At 40.7% G+C, this 18,367-nt stretch overlaps 1 protein-coding gene across 1 annotated transcript; it reads left to right on the forward strand.

The window, feature by feature from the left end:
* Positions 1 to 6,663: 6,663 nt before the first annotated feature.
* On the forward strand, positions 6,664 to 11,796 carry LOC141991944 (leukocyte cell-derived chemotaxin-2-like). The gene is made up of 4 exons (XM_074960410.1): positions 6,664 to 6,750; positions 9,342 to 9,447; positions 10,576 to 10,727; positions 11,372 to 11,796. The coding sequence occupies exons 1-4, from the start codon at positions 6,705 to 6,707 to the stop codon at positions 11,536 to 11,538; spliced, it is 471 nt and encodes a 156-aa protein (XP_074816511.1). The 5' UTR covers positions 6,664 to 6,704; the 3' UTR covers positions 11,539 to 11,796.
* The last annotated feature ends 6,571 nt before the right edge of the window (positions 11,797 to 18,367 follow it).

Here is an 18,367-nt window from a genome sequence, read left to right on the forward strand (position 1 = left end):
TATTTACGTTGAAATGAATATTAAATGAAAATGTACAAAATCCCAAATAAAATCTTCTGAGCAAATAAAAGCAAATTTCTTCCCCTCCACCACAGACAGGCTAGATTAGAAAATATAATCTATGGAAAAGGAAAAGAAATTTTACATATACAGCAAAATAGAAATGTATACGCCAGCTGCAGTAGCCATGTGTCTCACTATCCACTTAGCATGCCGGTGCTTATTCGTCTACACAATGTCATCTCAAGCTCATCAATAAACTATGCCAGAAGTACAACCTGTCCCACTGCAACCTTTTTGAGTATCAATACTTGTTTTAATATTGTATCTTTGTCCAATACATAAGTTAGGAACTTTTCATTCCATTTATGGATTTTTGGTGTGTACTTTTAAAGAAGAAAGTGCTCTCTCTTTTTGCAATTCCAAATGAGTTCAGGTAATAGCAGAGGCAGGATAAACCTTCATTCAGCTGAAAGGCAGAGAGAGTAGTAGAGTCTAAGAGAAAAGTTTATCCATAATGAGAACAGAAAGGTAATATTTCTTTTTTCTTTGTAACTGACATTTATATGAAATCAATCACATAAAATCAGTAACATACCATACCAGACAGACAGGATTTATATGCTGCGTCTTCTAGTGGTTCTCCCTTTTGCTTTAAAAGGATGCATTTTCCTTCAACTACATCAAATTCAATCTGAATGGCACCCAGGGGGGAAAACGCTGACAGACTTTTGAGAACGTTCTCTTGTAAGCAGGCAGATGCTATGGCAACCCCCGCTATGACCAAGTATGCAGTGATTGTAAGCAGGCACAGGACTGGTATCTCTCCCTCCAAAGAAGTGAGTACTGAAGGACTGGTGAGGTAGGGCAGGGGAGCAGGCAGCTGTCAAGGTGTTTCTCACATGATGTCACACCTCAACATTCATCAATCCCATAATGGCCTGCTTTTAAAGGAACAGCAGAACTATTGCTGATGCCATAAGTACACCAACTTGTGTTTCAAAGTTTGCTTTTGCTTTCTAACATTTAAAACTCCACATTAACAGTTTAGGGAAATTTTCCTAGACCCATTTTTTATTAATAATAAAGCTTTACAAGTTTAATGTTTCTTTTGGGCCAGAGATTATACATGGAGAAAACAAACTAGTTTTGGGTATTTTAGTGTATAAAGGAGCATGGGTGTGAAACGGGAGAGGTGATTATATTTTTAATTAGAAAACACCCTTTTCAAAGAACACCTACTAGAACCAAAATATTTAAATATTGAAAAAAAAAGAAAATGAAAATATTTAAGAGCCTTTTCTCCAAACCACCACTGACACTGTAATGACTGACAATACTCGGGGGAGGAGGGGAAAGATAACAGAGATCTGACGTTCTGATAAACATCCAATAGCTCTAATGCTTGTCCAGATTCTCAGAGCTTCAGTGCATCTATCGTATCCCTTGACCTCCTACAACATCCTTTAGAACAGGCTCCATCTGGTAGCTTCAATACCCTGCACAGTACACTCTTCAGGACTGGGCCAACTAGCACATGGGAGTTTCTCTCACTAGTGACAGCATGATGTTTTGGGAGCAGTTTGTCCATATGCTCAATAAAACAGGAACTGGTGCCAATGCAACTGCAGGGGGAGTAAAAAGGGATCCAGCTAGGGCCATACCTCTCCCCGCAAGGATCCCTTGAACCCAAGAACAAACTGTGCAGGAAAGACACCCACCCACCCACACACGAGACATTAGGACCCAAGAGGTGCCTCCCCTCCTCACCACCACCTGGTCTTCTTGGAGAATTGCGAAGAGCAGCCAGCCAGAGATGCTAGTCACAGACTCCAGCTGTTACCAACAAGAACAGCCAAAGCAGGAACCTTCGGACATTTCAGGAAAAACTGCTGCAATTTTTCTACCTTTCTCTGCCCTGTGACTGTTAGCTCCAGCCCTCCACTAACAACAGGGTATGTCGACACTGTGGTCAGGAAGTGTGACTATAGAGACATGCCCAAGCTAGCTCTGATCTAGCATGGTCGCTGCATGGGCTAGACCCTCCTGCCCAGGATACTGGGTAAACACTCCCATGGTTGCTGGACATGTTGCAGTGGGTTCAGTGCTGTTGTTACTCGAGCTACCTTTGATCTAATTAGAGCAAGGCTAGGTCAGGTATGTCTACGCATGCTGCAGTTACACCTCCCAATTTCAGCACAGACACATCCACAATCTCTTCACCTTCCCTTCACTCCACATCAGGTCATCCCACCTCTCCTCTCCTGCCCTCTCGCACTCAGCCCCCTTCCTTTCCCTTTAGCGGATCCCTTCTTAAGTAATCTCCCCAAACACACATACACAAATCATGGAACTAAGACGTCGTTTGCCACCATCCCATTGCTCACGCTGTGTGGTATTCCCTTTGCCCCAGCCTGTCTCTCTCTTCTCTACCTAGACAATATTCTCTCTTGGTCACTTTGTACTCCCCTGCCAATCTGTTGTCACGTCTTATTCTTGGATTGGAAGCTCTTTGGGGTAGAGACCATCTGTTTGTTCTGTGGTTGTACAGCCCCTAGCACCATGGGGTTCTGCTCCCCAACTGGGGCTCCTACATGCTACAGGAATAGAAGTGATTAATAATAATGACAAGGATATCCATACAACACAGTACGCGACCACCAGATAAACTGCATTTATGCAAGTTTCATCCTGGTACGTCGCCAATGCCACATCAACAACGGGTTCTCTTATTTCCTTCCCAAACAACAAGCTGCTTCAGTTTCTTTCATTTGTTCTGCTGCAGAGAAGCTTGACTAGCCCAGGGGAAGTTAGAGAATGTGTCTTCATGCTTGCCTTTATATTTGTCATTCATGGATCTCAAAGCACTTCAGCCTTCTTTGTGGTTTCAATATTCACATTCCACAGATGGGGAAAATGCAGCCTAGAATGGTGAAATGATTTACCCAGGTAACAGCTAGTGAGTGAGAGTGTCAGGGATAGAACCCAAGGCCATCAGGTTAGTCCTGTCTCCACAGGAGCATGCTGCTCCTGATGTTGAAATAAAGCATGGACTTTTTCTTTTAAACACACAGGACTTTCATTTCACTGAACTGTTGGCAAAGTTACAATATAAAAATACTTTTTTAAGAAGATGCAGGTACATACAACAGCTCTTCTGTGGAGGCAAAGAAGAAAACTGCCCAACCAGCTTTGTTAACATTCAATCAAAAATGTGGTGTGAACTGACCAACTCTGATAGGATGAGGCCAATGGGGTTAAAGGCGTTTTCATGTTATAAAAGCTTGAAAATCAGTGTTCATCAGAGTAAGAATTCCAAACCTATTCTTAGCACAGTCTAGAGCTGAAACAGGGTCTCATATTTAGTTTTAGGGCACAACAAAGTCTTGAGATATTTTGTCACTTTGTGGGGTTGTTTATGAAAATACTTAAATATACAAAAAAGTCTAAACCAGGACTAAAAATGAATGCCAGTGGCTACATAAAACTCAAAACCAGCTAAACATAAATTCCCAAAAATGAAATTAATAAATCCCTCAAAACTATGAAGGGTTGTTTCTGGAGGTTACAATGAGGTCAATAGTTCTCAGCTTTACAACAGTTAATGATACCCCTAACTGCTGTCAAATAAATCTCTTCATGACAAAATTTAGTGCAAAATATAAAATGAAATTCTACTTAGAAAAGTGGCTAAGTAAACATGCAGCCTTCTTACTTCACAGTTCTGCTCCCTTGGCTTCTTCAAAACTGCTTATTTCACAGTGATTATTCCTTTCCTCTTCCCCCACCCCCCACCCCCAGGGGTTTTTACTCCTGTTAGCCCAGCCATCTGTAAGAGAGTGAACTGAATTCTAGCCTACTTGTGTGCAAAGTTACTAAGTTTCATTCACTCATACTTGTAAAAAAAAACCCACAAAAGGTGATGAATTTGGACCAGTATTACTCAGGCATAATCTAGTGAGCAGAAATTGTACTCTTGTAACTAAGGGCAGAATTTGGCCTGTAGATTTGTACAGATTTGCAGCGATATTTAAGAATGCAGCTTGATTTTCACATTTGCAAATTCCACCTGTGATCTGCGGTTAAGAAACATCTTTCATATCTGAACAAATTTAGTACAGGAGCCACACTAACTTTATTTTTAAGTGACTTTAGTAAGTTTTATTTAGACCCAGGACATGCAGAATTTGTTGCTGTTAAAGTTATAACCCTTCTGCCAGATGGAGTTGGCAGCAACAAAGGCCATGTTCATTATTTAGGTGTTCCTCTTAAAAATACAAAACAGTACCAGCTCAAGCCCCCATCCACTAATCAGGGAAAACCTAACAAGACCCCATGGGTTCCTCTAAGAGGGAATACTTCCCCACTTGTGAGCACTGAGTCAGTGTATAAAAAAGCGAACTATTATTAAAAGGGAAAGGGAACCAAGTGTTAATTTGGGAAAACACCAACCACATTCAAAAGCACATGACCGTAAGCAAACCTGATCCCACAGCGCATTGGGCAGTGTCCTTTGCCTTAGTTCCCCACTTTGCAGAGGGCAAATCCCATGAATTAATGGCCCTTTAACACATCACTCCCCTATCCCTCCACGGCACCCCATTCACAGTTGGCTGGCCTTGGTTAGTGAAGACCCAGAGTTCAGAGTTGTCATCAGAATAGGGCCTGGCCTTCTGATTATACTTCCCCGAGAACAGGGAGGTTACAACAAAGCCAAACAATTCCACAGCACATTATAGCTTCAAAGTGACTTGTGACCAAATCTAGTGACTGGAAAACTGATCAACGAGGGCAGCCTGCTGGTTCTTAGTGAAAACTACAATACTAACTGCTGGTGAAAGTGTACAAGCTTTTTAGACACAGCTTATTCAGTCCTATATTGGCGCTTGTCTCCTCTTCATGGGTGGGGGGAGGTGGAGAAGGGGACAATCAACGAAGTCTTGGTCCTTTGATATTTCACAATGGCTCATTTGGTTTCAATGGGTCTTGTTTGCAGGACCAGCACTATTCATTAATTAAGGCTTCTTTCCTGGTTGGTGGGTTACACAGTTACAGAATTCAGAGTAGCAGCTGTGTTAGTCTGTATTCACAAAAAGAAAAGGAGTACTTGTGGCACCTTAGAGACTAACTAATTTATTTATTTATTCTCACGAAAGCTTATGCTCAAATAAATTTGTTAGTCTCTAAGGTGCCACAAGTACTCCTTTTGTTTTTGTGAATACAGACTAACACGGCTGCTACTCTGAAATCTATTACCAGCAGGAGAGCGGGGGGGAAAAAACCTTTTGTAGTGATAATCAAGGTGGGCCATTTCCAGCAATTGACAAGAACGTCTGAGGAACAGTGGGGAGTGCGGGGGGGGGAATAAACATGGGGAAATAGTTTTACTTTCTGTAATGACCCATCCACTCCCAGTCTTTATTCAAGCCTAAGTTAATTGTATCCAGTTTGCAAATTAATTCCAATTCAGCAGTCTCTCGTTGGAGTCTGTTTTTGAAGTTTTTTTTGTTGAAGAATTGCAACTTTTAGGTCTGTAATCGAGTGATCAAAGAGATTGAAGTGTTCTCCAACAGAAGTTTTACAATGCAAACACTCATGAGATACCATAAAATACAGATGTTATAAGTGAGACCAATACATGCAGCATCCTACATGCATTTCATCAACTCTAAACACATTCTTATAAACTGAACTTCTATTTCAGCAATGCTAACATGCCGGTGAGCCAGACTGGTTTCCAGCTGTGCATTTGTCAGTGCTAAGTGAGGCCTTGGGGCCTTGTCATGAGCTGGCACCTGGTCTAGCAGTGTCATATGGGCTACTTCTCCAAACCACTAGCAGATGGTTGCAACCATGGAACAAAGTAGAACAATAGCTTAAGCCTTGCTCTTCAAACAACCACATATAGGTGATCCCTATGCTCCAAGCACTGCATTGGGAAAGAGGAAACGTAATTAATTACTGGATATAACCAGGCAGCAACCATCAGTTTCTCCACACCATTTATATGCCATGCCCCGGCACCAGTGGAAAGGATGAGCAACTGGCTGGCCAGAATAATGGCATTTTCCATCTAAAAGTTGCAGAATATCTACAGAATTTTTAAGTGCAGGTTTATCCTAACCCAACCAGCAATAACTTTGCCTGCTATAATTTCTGTGACCCCATTGAAAGGGTTATAAGGAACACACACATCAAGGGAAGGCAGCAGTGGTTTAGTAGGAGCAGTAGGAGCAACAAGTAAAACAGACATATTGGCTGTGCATAAAAGACCTAGGACATTTCACTGCATTTGGCTCCTCTCTTCAACTCTTGTGGATCCTCAAGGCCTGGGCAACATATTTCTAGTACCGCCCCCGCCCAGCCCCTCTCTGCAGCTCTCTTGGTCCCAGCTTTTGCAGCTGGAGGAAGATGTGGTATAACTGTACCTCCACAAGAGCTGTGCTATTTTTGAGGCTGTTGTTTCATTTCCCTTTGTTTTTATGTTGCAAGGGGCTAATTATTCCATTTCACAACTGGACACATCAACGCCTATATTTTTTCTTGACATCAGAGTTGCGTAATCTGAAAATTCTGCCTTCTATAGTTCTAAACTCTGATTTGCTGGGCAAACAGACTCAGCCTTTCTAGAACATATAAATAGCAGAGACGTTGTATGTTATAACTTTAATTTGGGCAGAGAACTCCGGTGAAACATCTGCAAAATGTTCCCACTCAAACTGATTGTTTTTATTGCCTTGGTTTCCATTGGTAAGTTAAGATTACTATTTCATTCATTTTCTTGAGTCTTGTTTTCAAACAGACTTTTTAGCAGATGGTGGAATATCAGCTTAATATTCTTGAAGCAAAATCCATCCTTTAAAGATTAGATAATTGACAAAATATAAAATTATTCATGTGCATCTATTTTAGCAGCAATTTGTAGTGACTACTATAATACACTACATGGTTTAAAGGGGGTAGCCAACAGGCGGACCGCCAGCCAAATCTGGACCACCGGACGCTTTTGAACAGACCGCGAAGTCTTATTTACTATCATCATTGTTATTTTTGTATTATTTTCTCTGAAGTCTAGACTTTGATTATAGCTTGACCAAGAAATTTGAACCTTGACAAAAAATAAATGATTATCCCTGGCTTAAAGTAACACCACACTAATTTCAAAATTAAGATGATTTTAAATTAGTCTTAATAGGTCTGAAAACTAGAGTATATGCAATCACTCAAGTTATTAGCTCTACATTATTTCTAGAGGAATTTACCTTTTACTGTGTCTTTGTAACACGATATTAGAGAAAGTCATATTGAGCAACTAACCTTCAAAGGTTGAAGAGACGTGACCCAATTCTGATCTCACTTACACCAGTGTAATTTCATTGATTTTAAACAGAATGAGATCAGCATCAGTCCCAGAGTCTCTGGTCTTGTCTGCACTAGGTTTTTTCTTCTTAAGACTTCCTAGAGTTGATTCCATTGGGGCAGCTAAATGAGTGGCAAATCAGGGAGGAGTACTACTTTAGACCAGCTAACAGCAGCGGTTTGCATTTTAACCACCCTGTCATCGAAATTCACACTGGGCTAGTTAGATAACAGGAGGTAAAAACACCAGTGACTGCTCTACACTATCTCTTCTGCTGTTCCTACCGCTAGTAGAAGTAACCATGGGAAATATTAGGAAAAATCTAGCACAGATGGAGCCTCTTTGTGAAAAATGGGGCTGGGAGAAACCAGAGCCTGAGAAGGTTTTTTTGCTGGCACTCAGCAGTTTTTTCTAAGGATTGTGTTTCCAATGAACGAAAGTTCTTCCTCTAACTAGATAAAACATACATTTCAAGTTCAACAGTGCTTTGCTGTCTAGATCCTACATCCTGTTTGCACTGGATAAAATTTATATACTAAATACAGTATTCCAAGCATTACTGCTTCCAAGTCACACTACCATCTTCTGAATTACGGAGTCTGGGTTGTCCATCTCGAAATAGAGAACTGAGTAAGGGCTGAACAACAGCCAAGATGATGGAAACAATGCTATTTATGTTAATATCTGCTTATGAATATATGTATTTTCTATATAAAAAAGATCTTTTCTTCTTAGATGTCTGTCAGATTCCCACCAGCCTTCAGTAACTTCTCCATTATCAACATACACAAACAAATGAAGGAGGAAATAGGTTCATTTTAACTCAGTACACTCAAGTAATTTACTTCTTTTCAGCCTCGCCAAGAACCTGATCTGGAGTGCACTGAAGTCCAAGAACAGGCTTCAGGAGGCTTTAGGAGTTGGGGCTTGGAGCTGCTCGCTTCTTTCCTAGCAATAATGGAACACTTGCAAACTGCAAATCCCCAGCTCTGCAGGTTAACTGTCCTGAGAGTCAGGGTTAGGCAAGCTGGAAAGGCCAAAATATTTATATGTGGTCTCCTGCTGCCCTGAGGCAGCTGCTCAACTTGCAGCTACAAAGGAGAATTCTTTCATTTTTTGACTTTGTGTGCTAAGCTTTCCTGTGAATAGGTCAGCCTGATGGAAAGCCAACATCCATAGCCTCCTGTGACCCCACATGTGTTCTCTTCTACTTCAGAGTTAAATAATGCCCTCAAATGCTTTATTACCATCATTAAATTTCCCCAATCAAGGAAGAGGATAGAATCTGACCCTTAGCCTCAGTTGTTATTCATTACTTACATTACAGTAGCACGTAGGAGTCCCAGTCATAGGCCAGGACCCCATTGCACTGTGGGCTGTTCAAACAACAGACAGATTCCCTGCTCCAAAGATTTTACAATCTAAGTCAAGCATGGGAATTCTTTTCGAGTTCTGTAAAAAAAAAAAAAAAAAGGGTTGGTTGGATCAGTTATCCTTATATCAAATCTCATAATCTTCTCTTCTAAAGTAAAAAACACCACTCTGCTTATATTACAGCAGGGGTCCCAAACTAGGGGTTGGGACCCCTCAGGGGGTCACGAGGTTTTTACATGGGGGGTTGCGAGCTGTCAGCCTCTACTCCAAACCCCGCAATGCCTCCTGCATTTATAATGGTGTTAAATATATTTTAAAGTGTTTTTAATTTATAAGGGGGGTTGCACTTAGAGGCTTGCTATGTGAAAGGGGTCACCAGTACAAAAGTTTGAGAACCACTGCATTAAAGTAAAGAATGAAAGAGCCACTAGTTTCTGGGACTCACACAAGCAATTTGTATTGGAAAGTGTCACTGTACAAAGCAGATTACTAATTAATTCCAATGTCCTCCAATTTTATCCCATTAGTAGCATAGCAAATACTTAATATGTAACTTTCTATCATAGAAAAATAGAAAATATGCTTAAATTTTCTATATTTTTTTAAGTTGTTGCAGGACCGTGGGGACAAATATGTGCTGGGAATCCTTCAAACAAAGTAAGGGGCTGTGATATCAAAGGATGTGGAAAATACGGCGCTACAAGGAAATCAAGGTAGTATGCTTATTAACACATTTTTTTGGCAATGCATTTTTTTCTTGGTTCATTGTTGTTGCTAAAATAACTAAATGTTCACTTAGAACAAAAAAATCTGAGTTTAGCAGCCATCATTTAAAGCACTTAAGCCTTGTGAAGTGTGTCAGAATGACACCACTGTAGACCAACTGATGAAAAAAGAATGTGTCAATGTCCTTCTTCTGTGCAATAACCCTCATGTGATAGACTCACACTGAGCATGGAAGATAGCGGACTCCATGACCCATTCAGTCCTTGACCTTCATATTGTTGGGGCTTTCAAGAAGGATCCTTACATACATTAGTGCTACTTCTAAGTATTTTTGTGATGGGAACAGGATATTTGCCCACTAGGAATTGGACTCAGACCACCAGATGATTATACACACAGCTCTAGACATGGGCAGGACAGAACTAGTTAAGAAATAACATTGAAATGGTCTCAATTCCAAGTGCTTGAGTGATCTGAGTCTCCAGCTCATAGGTCATATGCTCAGCTGGTGTAAGTCAGCAAAGCTCCTATGAAGTCAACTGGAGTGCCGCTGACTTATACAAGTGTAAGGTCAAGTGTTCTTTCTAGCCTCATAAGTGATCAGTCTGCTAGCAACATGAGGCTAACTAGGGATATTAACAGTAGAGTTGGTCAAAATATTTCCATCAAATTTATTTTTTTTAAATGACAAAAGATTTTTCCTCCCATGTCCTTGTGAGAAAATTTGCATATTGTTTATACATTTTTTTCTGGGTTTTCATATAAAAACAAAATCCCCTAGGCATGGGTTATATTCCATCTCTTAAAAAATTTAAAAGTGAATATTTTGATTTTTAAAATATTTTGCATGGAAATTGAAGCCTATGGTTGTTTTTTTTTAAACCAGATCTGATTAACTTTTAAGAGTTTTTCAGTTACTGAAGCTGGACTGAAGCCTCAAATATTTCTACTTGCATTACAAAGCTACAAAATTAAAATACAACTAAGTTAATAATAAAAAGCTGCAGCCCCAGTGTTGCTTTAAATAATCTACATGGTATAAGATATCAGACATTATGGCTATAGAATATGTAAATCAGCAATGTTTCATTACTTACACATGTGTACATTTTCAGAGATGGCACCATAAGACGACATCTAGGAGTGGATGTTGTATGCAACGATGGATCAACAGTGTATGCTCCTTTTAGTGGTACTATTGAGAGAAAAGTTATCCCCTATAAAATCAATAATGCCATTAATAATGGAATCCTACTCCGTGGATCAGGTAACTGAGCTACCATAGTACTGATCTTTGATAAACATTAAATATTTCTCATGAAATAATTTTCCCTTCATGATTCTTTCCCAATTGGAGAGTTGTGGAAGAAGCACAACCTAAACACATTTGGACGGTAAACAAAGCAAAACTGTACAGAATAGGTCAAAGCCTGTATTTCAATCAGAACTGTCTGTTCCTGTATTTGAATCCAAGCACAACTTATTCACTCTTCAAAACATGACAGGCCAAGTTCTCCATAAACAGGACCATCAACACAATCCTTTTCCCTTATAGCTCTCCACCCACTTAGACAATGGGACAAAATGATGACCTAAAGTGAAAAAAACAAAGAGGAAAAACAAAGTATTAGAACATGGATCTTGAAATATACTGTAGTTCAATTCTTTTAGAGAAAATTCTTCCCCACTTTCCGTCAAAGGACAACAGCCCTGAAAACCTCAATTTCATGGATACTGTAGACTGGACTGTACTTGTGCTGAAAGCACTTTTAGCACCAATGAATAGTACTAGAGTGGAAGATATTTTGACTCTGGCCAGAGTAGAAACAGCCAAAGAGATCAGATGACCAAACGTTGACGGTTCCTTTATCCTTCCTTAATCTCTCTTTTATTTTTGTTCCTCCCATCAAGGTTTCTGCGTAAAAATGTTCTATATCAAGCCTGTTAAATACCAAGGCCAGATCGCAAAGGGCAACAAAATTGGAGTAATGCTGCCAATGCAAAAAGTGTATCCTGGTATAACATCTCACGTTCATATTGAGAACTGTAACAAATCAGATCCTACTGGTAACTTATAAATGCAAAGTTACATGAAATGAAAACGTACAAAATTTCAAACAAAATCAACTGAGCAAACAAAAACAAGTTTCTTTCCTCCTTCCCAGAGACGCTGCCAAAAAAATGTAATCCACAGGAAAGGAAAAGATGTATTATGTATACAGCAAAATAAAAAGGTGTATGTCAGCCACAGTAGCCATGTGTCTCACTGCCAGGTTAACAGGCTAGTGCTTATCTGAACATGATGACATTGTAATCTCAAGCTCAGCAATAAACTATCCCAGAATGACCAGCCCGTCCAATTGCAACCTTTTTTGGTATCAATACTTGTTTTAATATTGCATCTTTGTCTAATATGTAAACTGTGAACTCTTCATTAGATGCATGGACTCTTGATGTGAAATATTAGAGAAGAAAAGTGCTCGCTCTCTATTTCTAAATAAGTCCAGGTAATAAAACAGGCAGGACAACCTCTTTATTCAGTTGACAAGCAGAGAGAAGAGTGGAGTCTAAGAGAATAGTTTATCCATAATGGGAACAGAAAGGTAACATTTCCTTTATCTTCTCATTGTGACGGAAATTGATAGAATAGCCCACAAAACCTCTTACACCCCATATGTGGCAGACATGATTTATATTCTGTGTTCTAGTGGTTCTCCCCTGGGCTTTAATAGGATGTGTTTTACTCCGTCTTCACCTAAGTGTGGTGTTTAGATGTTGCTTGTAATTATTAGAATTGGGAGCACTGGCTGTTGGGAGTCTGAAAGGACAGGAAACAGGAAGGAGTGGGGAGGAGTTGAGAGGCTGGAAGAAAGCTACAGAGGGTGCAGCAGCAGTTTGGTAAAGAGGTTTCCACTTTGAAAATAAAGTCCTGTTGAAGCTTGTTAGTACCTTGCCTGGTTGATACAACACTAAGTGGATCTGAATTGTAGCCTGGGGGAAAAAACACTGACAGACTTTTGAGAACACTCTCTTACAAGGCAGATCCCATAAAGGCCCTTTTCTATTACTCCAGTTTAGAAGGTCCTCCAGATCTTCTTGTATGATATTCTTGTCCTCCTCCATATTGGCAATATCTCCCAATCTTGTGTCATCTGCAAATTTTATTAGCACACTCCCACTTTTAGTGCCAAAGTCATGAATTGGTCCCAAGACCAATCCCTGACAAACTCCACTAGTAACCTCCTTCCAGCCTGACAGTTCACCTTTCAGTATGACCTATTGTAGTCTCCCCTTCAACCAGTACCTTATCCACCTTTCAAGTCTCATATTAATCTCCATCTTCTCCAATTTCACTCAATTTCCCATGTGGAACTGTATAAAATGCCTTACTAAAATCTAGGTAGATTAGATATTTGTCTAAAAAATCTGTTACCTTTTCAAAGAAAGATCAGGTTGTTCTGGCACGATCTATTGTTTGTAAAACCGTGTTGTATTTTATCCCAATTACTTTTTAGTTCAATGTCCTTAGCTATGCTCTTTTTCAAAAATTGTTCTAAAACCTTGCATACAATTGAGGTCAAACTAACAGACCTGTAGTTTTCCCGATCGCTTTTTTCCATTTCTTAAAAATAAGTACTATATTGGCAATTATCCAGTCATAGGGTATGACCCCCGAGTTTACGGATTCATTAAAAATCCCTGCTATTGTGCTTGCAATTTCATGCGCCAGTTCCTTTAATATTCTTGGGTGGAGATTATCAAGGCCCCCCTTATTTGGTCTCATTAAGTTGTCCTTCTCATTGTGTTTCACTTCCACCTGGGACGTGGAAATTTCTCCCTCCATATCCTCATTTGTCCCTGCCATTACCCCATAGCTCCCCATTATGTTTATTAAAAGCTGAGGCAAAGTATTCATTTAGCTGTTGGACGATGCCTAGGTTATCTTTAATCTCCAGCCATCCTCAATGCTTAACAGTCCCACTTCTTTCCTTGTTTTCTTTTTGTTGATATGGTTATAGAACAGTGGTCCCCAAACTCTTCACGTGTCGCCCCTGCTAACCCCTGTCCAAACCCTCCCCTCCCCCGGGGCACAGACAAGGGGAAGGGGTCAGTGGCTGGGCCCAGAACCAGGAGCCGAGGCCAGGGCCACAGCTGGGGGCAGGTCTGAGGCTGAGAACAGGGCCAGGAGCCAAGGCTGGGGGCAGGACCGGAGACACGGTCAGGGCTGGGAGCAGAGCCATGGCCGGGGCAGAGCCGACAACTGGGACCATGGCAGCAGCTGGGAGGTGGTGCCACCGCTGTGGGCAGGGCTGCAGCAGAGCTGGGCGGTGCTCCCTCCCTGCCCTCCAGGGGGGCTGGCCCAGGCCCTACTGCACCCCCTGAAACATCCCTCTGCACATCCGTAGAGGGGCACACCTCACAGTTTGGGACCACTGGTATAGAACCTGCTACTATTGATTTCAATTTCCTTTACAAGGTCCATCACTGCCTGGCCTTCGACAGTTCTCACTTTTTCCTCTATGCTTTCTGACCTCTGAGAGATAGCTTTCCTTATAGATCCTTCCCATTCCTTGTAGGCTTTCTGCTTTCTCCCAATAACTTGTTTCAGATGCTTGCTCATCCAGTTTGGCCAGCAGCCCTTCCCTATGAATTTTTTCCCCTTGCTTGGGATGCAGGCTTCAGATAGCTTCTGCAACTTTGACTTAAAATAATTCCAAGCCTCCTCCACATTCAGATTTTTGAGTTCTTCAGTCCAGGCCACTTCCCTAACTAATTCCCTTAATTTTTTTAAATTTGCCCTTTTGAAATCAAAGACCTGGTTGGAGACCTATTTAGTTGAAACTGAATTAGCTCATGATCACTTGAACCAAGGCTTTCCTTTACAACCAGTTTTCTACGAGGTCCTCACTACTTACTAATCTAAAATGTCATCACCTCTTGTTGGTTTAAGAGACTATTCGGAGAAGAAAACTGTCAGGTATCACATCCAGGAATAGCTGGGCCCTACCATTTTTAGTAGTGCTTGTCCTCCAACCTATATCTGGGAAATTAAAGTCTCCCATAATCACACAATTTCCAGTAATATTTATTTCATTAAAAATATTAAAGCAGTCTTTCCATATTCAAATCAGATTCTGGGGGTCTGCAGCAAACCCTAAGCACTATCTCAGTGGAACCACTGTTAGTTTTCTTCCCCAAAGTGATTTTGACCCAAACAGATTCTGTTTTATCCATTCCATCATTTCTAATTTCTTTCCAGTCTACCTCATTAATATACAATGCTACTCCATCACCTTTACCTTTATTTCTGTCTTTCCTGAACAGCACATACCATTCAATACCTGTACTCCACTCATGACTACTATTCCACCATGTTTCTCTAATCCCTATAATATCTGGTTTCACTTCCTACACCAGTAGTTTTAGTTCCTCCATGCTGTTACCCAGAATCCTTGCATTGGTATACAGACAACACCTTAGTTGTTTCTGCTTGACTTCACCCGATTAGGTACAGTCATTCCATTGCCAGTATCATCTACCTGACTGTCACTGGCATTAGCATTATTTTTCCTTTGGACATCCATTCTCCTCCCTTCTGTTGTATCCTCTCTTACTTGATTCCTCCGTCCACCCTCCCACACACACACACAGTGTTAGAATCAGGCATGGAGATTACATGAGCATCTCCCAACCATCTCTCCTGAATTCCTAGTTTAGAGCTTTTTTAATTAGTTGTGCTAAGCTCCATCCCAGAAGTCTATTTCCCTCCCTCGTCAGGTGGAGCCCATCTCGGGCTAGTCCTGTCACCACAGAAGAATGCTGCTTCCTGATGTTGCAGTAGAGTATGGACTTCAAAACAACAACAAAAAACACAGGACTATCATTTCACGGAACTGCTGGCAAAGCTGAAAGATAAAAATACATTGTAGGTACATAAGTAAGTTAAGATTACTATTTCATTCATTTTCTTGAGTCTTTTTTTCAAGCAGACTTTTTAGCAGAAGGTGGAATATACATTGTAGGTACATAAAATAGCTCCCCTGTGGAGGCAAAGGAGAAAACGGCTCATCTGGTTTTGTTAACGTTTAGTTAAAAATGTGGTATTAGCTGACCAACTCTGACAGGCAGAGGCCAGAGTGATTACAAGTGTTGCCATGTCACAATCCCTTGAAATCAGAGTTCATAAAAGCAATAACTCCAAAGCCTTTTTTAGAACAGTCTAGAGCTGAAACAGGGTCTCCTGCTTAGTTTTAGGGCACCACAAAGTGTTGAGATAATTAGTCCCTTTTGGGGGTTCTTTATGAAAATACTTAAAAATATTCCAAAAAAAGGTCTAAATCAGAAGTAAATATTAATGCCTGTAGTTATCGTGAGTTACCACACGCAGCATGAAATACCGCATGTTGCTAACAAATGAGTGAGTAGGAGGAATTTTAGAGGTAAAAGTTTGAGCAGGTTCCATTGTAACACATTTTTTCAGATTCAGGGTTTGAGGCACTCCCACCCAGCTGCTGCATTGTGGGCAAAGAAGGGTGGAAGCAGAGAGTGACTAAAATCCTACAGTATGAGAGAGTCAGCTCTTTCCAGTCTCCCCCCACAAACAACTTGGACATTTGAGATCAAAAAGAAGGTGTGGCGTTTAAGGATGGGATTGTATTCAGGTTAATTTTCCAAACATCCATCCAGTTGCCATTACCTCAGAAGTCTAAGGAACTCAGCCTTTCCCTGTAATTTCACTGCAGCCCCAACAACAAACCAAATTTCTTCCCTTTGGTTTGTGCATGTATGTGCTGGGCTGGGGGAGGAAAGGAACGGAGACTGACAATAAATGGGGGAAAGCCAGCAATTAATTAAGCAAGAATATCAATTAGGTAAGACTGCCATCACCCCTGTCTTGGCAACATTCTTTATCTCAGTCCTATCCTGGCTGTGCATGGCTAATGGGTCAATGCATGGGACCATCATCCACTGCCCTGCTCCCTACTTACAGTTTGTTGTCCAAGAAAGTTGGGCAGGTCCATCTCCAGCCCCTAAGGGAAGAGCCTAAGGTTTCAATGAGGTCAATAGTTCTCAGCTTTACAACAATTAGGGGTGTCATCAACTATTAACTGCTGTCAAATAAATCTCTTCATGACAAAATTTAGTGCAAAATATAAAATGAAATTCTACTTTGAAAAGTGGCTAAGTAAATACGCAACCTTCTTACTTCACAATTCTCCTCCCTTGGCTTCTTCAGAACTGCTTATTTCAGTGATAATTCCCTCCGGGCTTTTTACTCCTGTTAGCCCTAGACTGACAGCTACCACTATAAGAGACTGAACTGAATTCTAGCCCGCTTGTGTACCAACAGAACTGTTTACTAAGTTTCATTCACTCATACTTATAAAAAGCCACTAACAGAACTGAATAAGGACAGGACAAGTATTACTGAGGCATAATCTGGTGACCATGGGTTGTATCTTTGCAACTCAGGGCAGAATCTGGCCTACAGATTTTTAACTGGTGATGATATACAAGACTACAGTTTAAATTTCATGTTTGCAAATTTCACCTGTGATCTGGGGTTAAGAAACATCTTCCACAGTTGAACAAATTTAGTATTCGAGCCCCACCAACTTTTGTTTTTAAGTGACGTTACAGAGTTTGTTACTGTTAGAGTCACACACTTACCCAGGGTCAAAGAACAGTCACATTTACCATAGGTTTCAGAGTAACAGCCGTGTTAGTCTGTATTCGCAAAAAGAAAAGGAGTACTTGTGGCACCTTAGAGACTAACAAATTTATTTGAGCATAAGCTTTCATGAGCTACAGCTCACTTCATCGGATGCATACACATTTACCATAGCCACCTCAACATTCAGCTACAAGACAAGTGTATTTAACATTTTCATTCAGTTGCACAATTTTTCAGTGCTCCCTTTCCCATCACTAATTATGTGGTCTGTTAAACTACAACCTCTCAGAGGCACGGACCTTGTCCTGTTACCTACATTTACAGCATCTAGCAAAGAGATAATGCAATTAATAATGCTGGTCTAGATCCTTGGCCATTTGCACAGTCCTGGAAGCACAAAGGATATAGAAACCTGTCCTAAAGAGCCAGCTAGGAAATACTCTTGCACAGAGAAAGAGACAACACTGCAAATGAATACAGAACATTTCTTTCTCAATCTCATAATTACACAAACTTCAAGAATAAACTATTTTATTGCCCTAATGAGAAGAACGTAAATGGAAAAAACCTCAAATTCTTTGATTCTATCAGAGAAGCTAACAATAAAGTGACAGATTGTGAAAAAAATTTGTTTAGGGCTATTTTTCAAAACCACCAGCTAATAACTGCTGCCATGGAATAAGGTAGACCAATAGCTTGAGCCCTGCTCTTCAAACAACCACATTTGGTGATCCCTATGCTTCAAGAAGTGCATTGGGAAAGGAGAAAGGGAATTAATTACCTGATATCACCATGCAGCCACCACCTGGTGCTCCACACAGTATACATGTCACCACTGGAAAGGAAGAACACCTGGCAGGCCGGGATAATGGCACTTTCCCTCTGAAAGCAGCAGAATATGGAATTTTTAAGTGCAAGTTTATACGAATCCACCCAGCATTTAACATTGCCTGTTACATTCTCTGTGATCCCACTGGAAGGGTTATAATGAGCAGACACATAAAGAGAAGGAAATAGTGGGTATAGGAGCTGCAAAGTAAGAGAGACACATAGGTTATGCATAAAAGACCCAAGGTTTGGCTCATCTGCTCTACTTCTGATGGATCCACAGAGCCTAGGCAATGTGTTCTTGGTACCCTTCCCTTTTCTGCACTTCTCTTGGTCTCATCAAACGTAGCTGGGAGGACATGTCACAACTGTAGCTGCTCAAGAGCTATGCAATTTTTCAGGCT

The sequence above is a fragment of the Natator depressus genome, chromosome 8 (assembly GCF_965152275.1).
Source record: "Natator depressus isolate rNatDep1 chromosome 8, rNatDep2.hap1, whole genome shotgun sequence".
In the NCBI taxonomy this organism is placed as follows: Eukaryota; Metazoa; Chordata; order Testudines; family Cheloniidae; genus Natator; species Natator depressus.

Bases quoted from the DNA above. Each gene is read 5' to 3' on its own strand.
- LOC141991944 (XM_074960410.1), top strand. From the start codon at position 6,705: ATGTTCCCACTCAAACTGATTGTTTTTATTGCCTTGGTTTCCATTG. The intron at 6,751-9,341 runs GTAAGTTAAGAT...TATTTTTTTAAG, and splicing joins TATTGCCTTGGTTTCCATTG to TTGTTGCAGGACCGTGGGGA. The intron at 9,448-10,575 runs GTAGTATGCTTA...GTACATTTTCAG, and splicing joins GGCGCTACAAGGAAATCAAG to AGATGGCACCATAAGACGAC.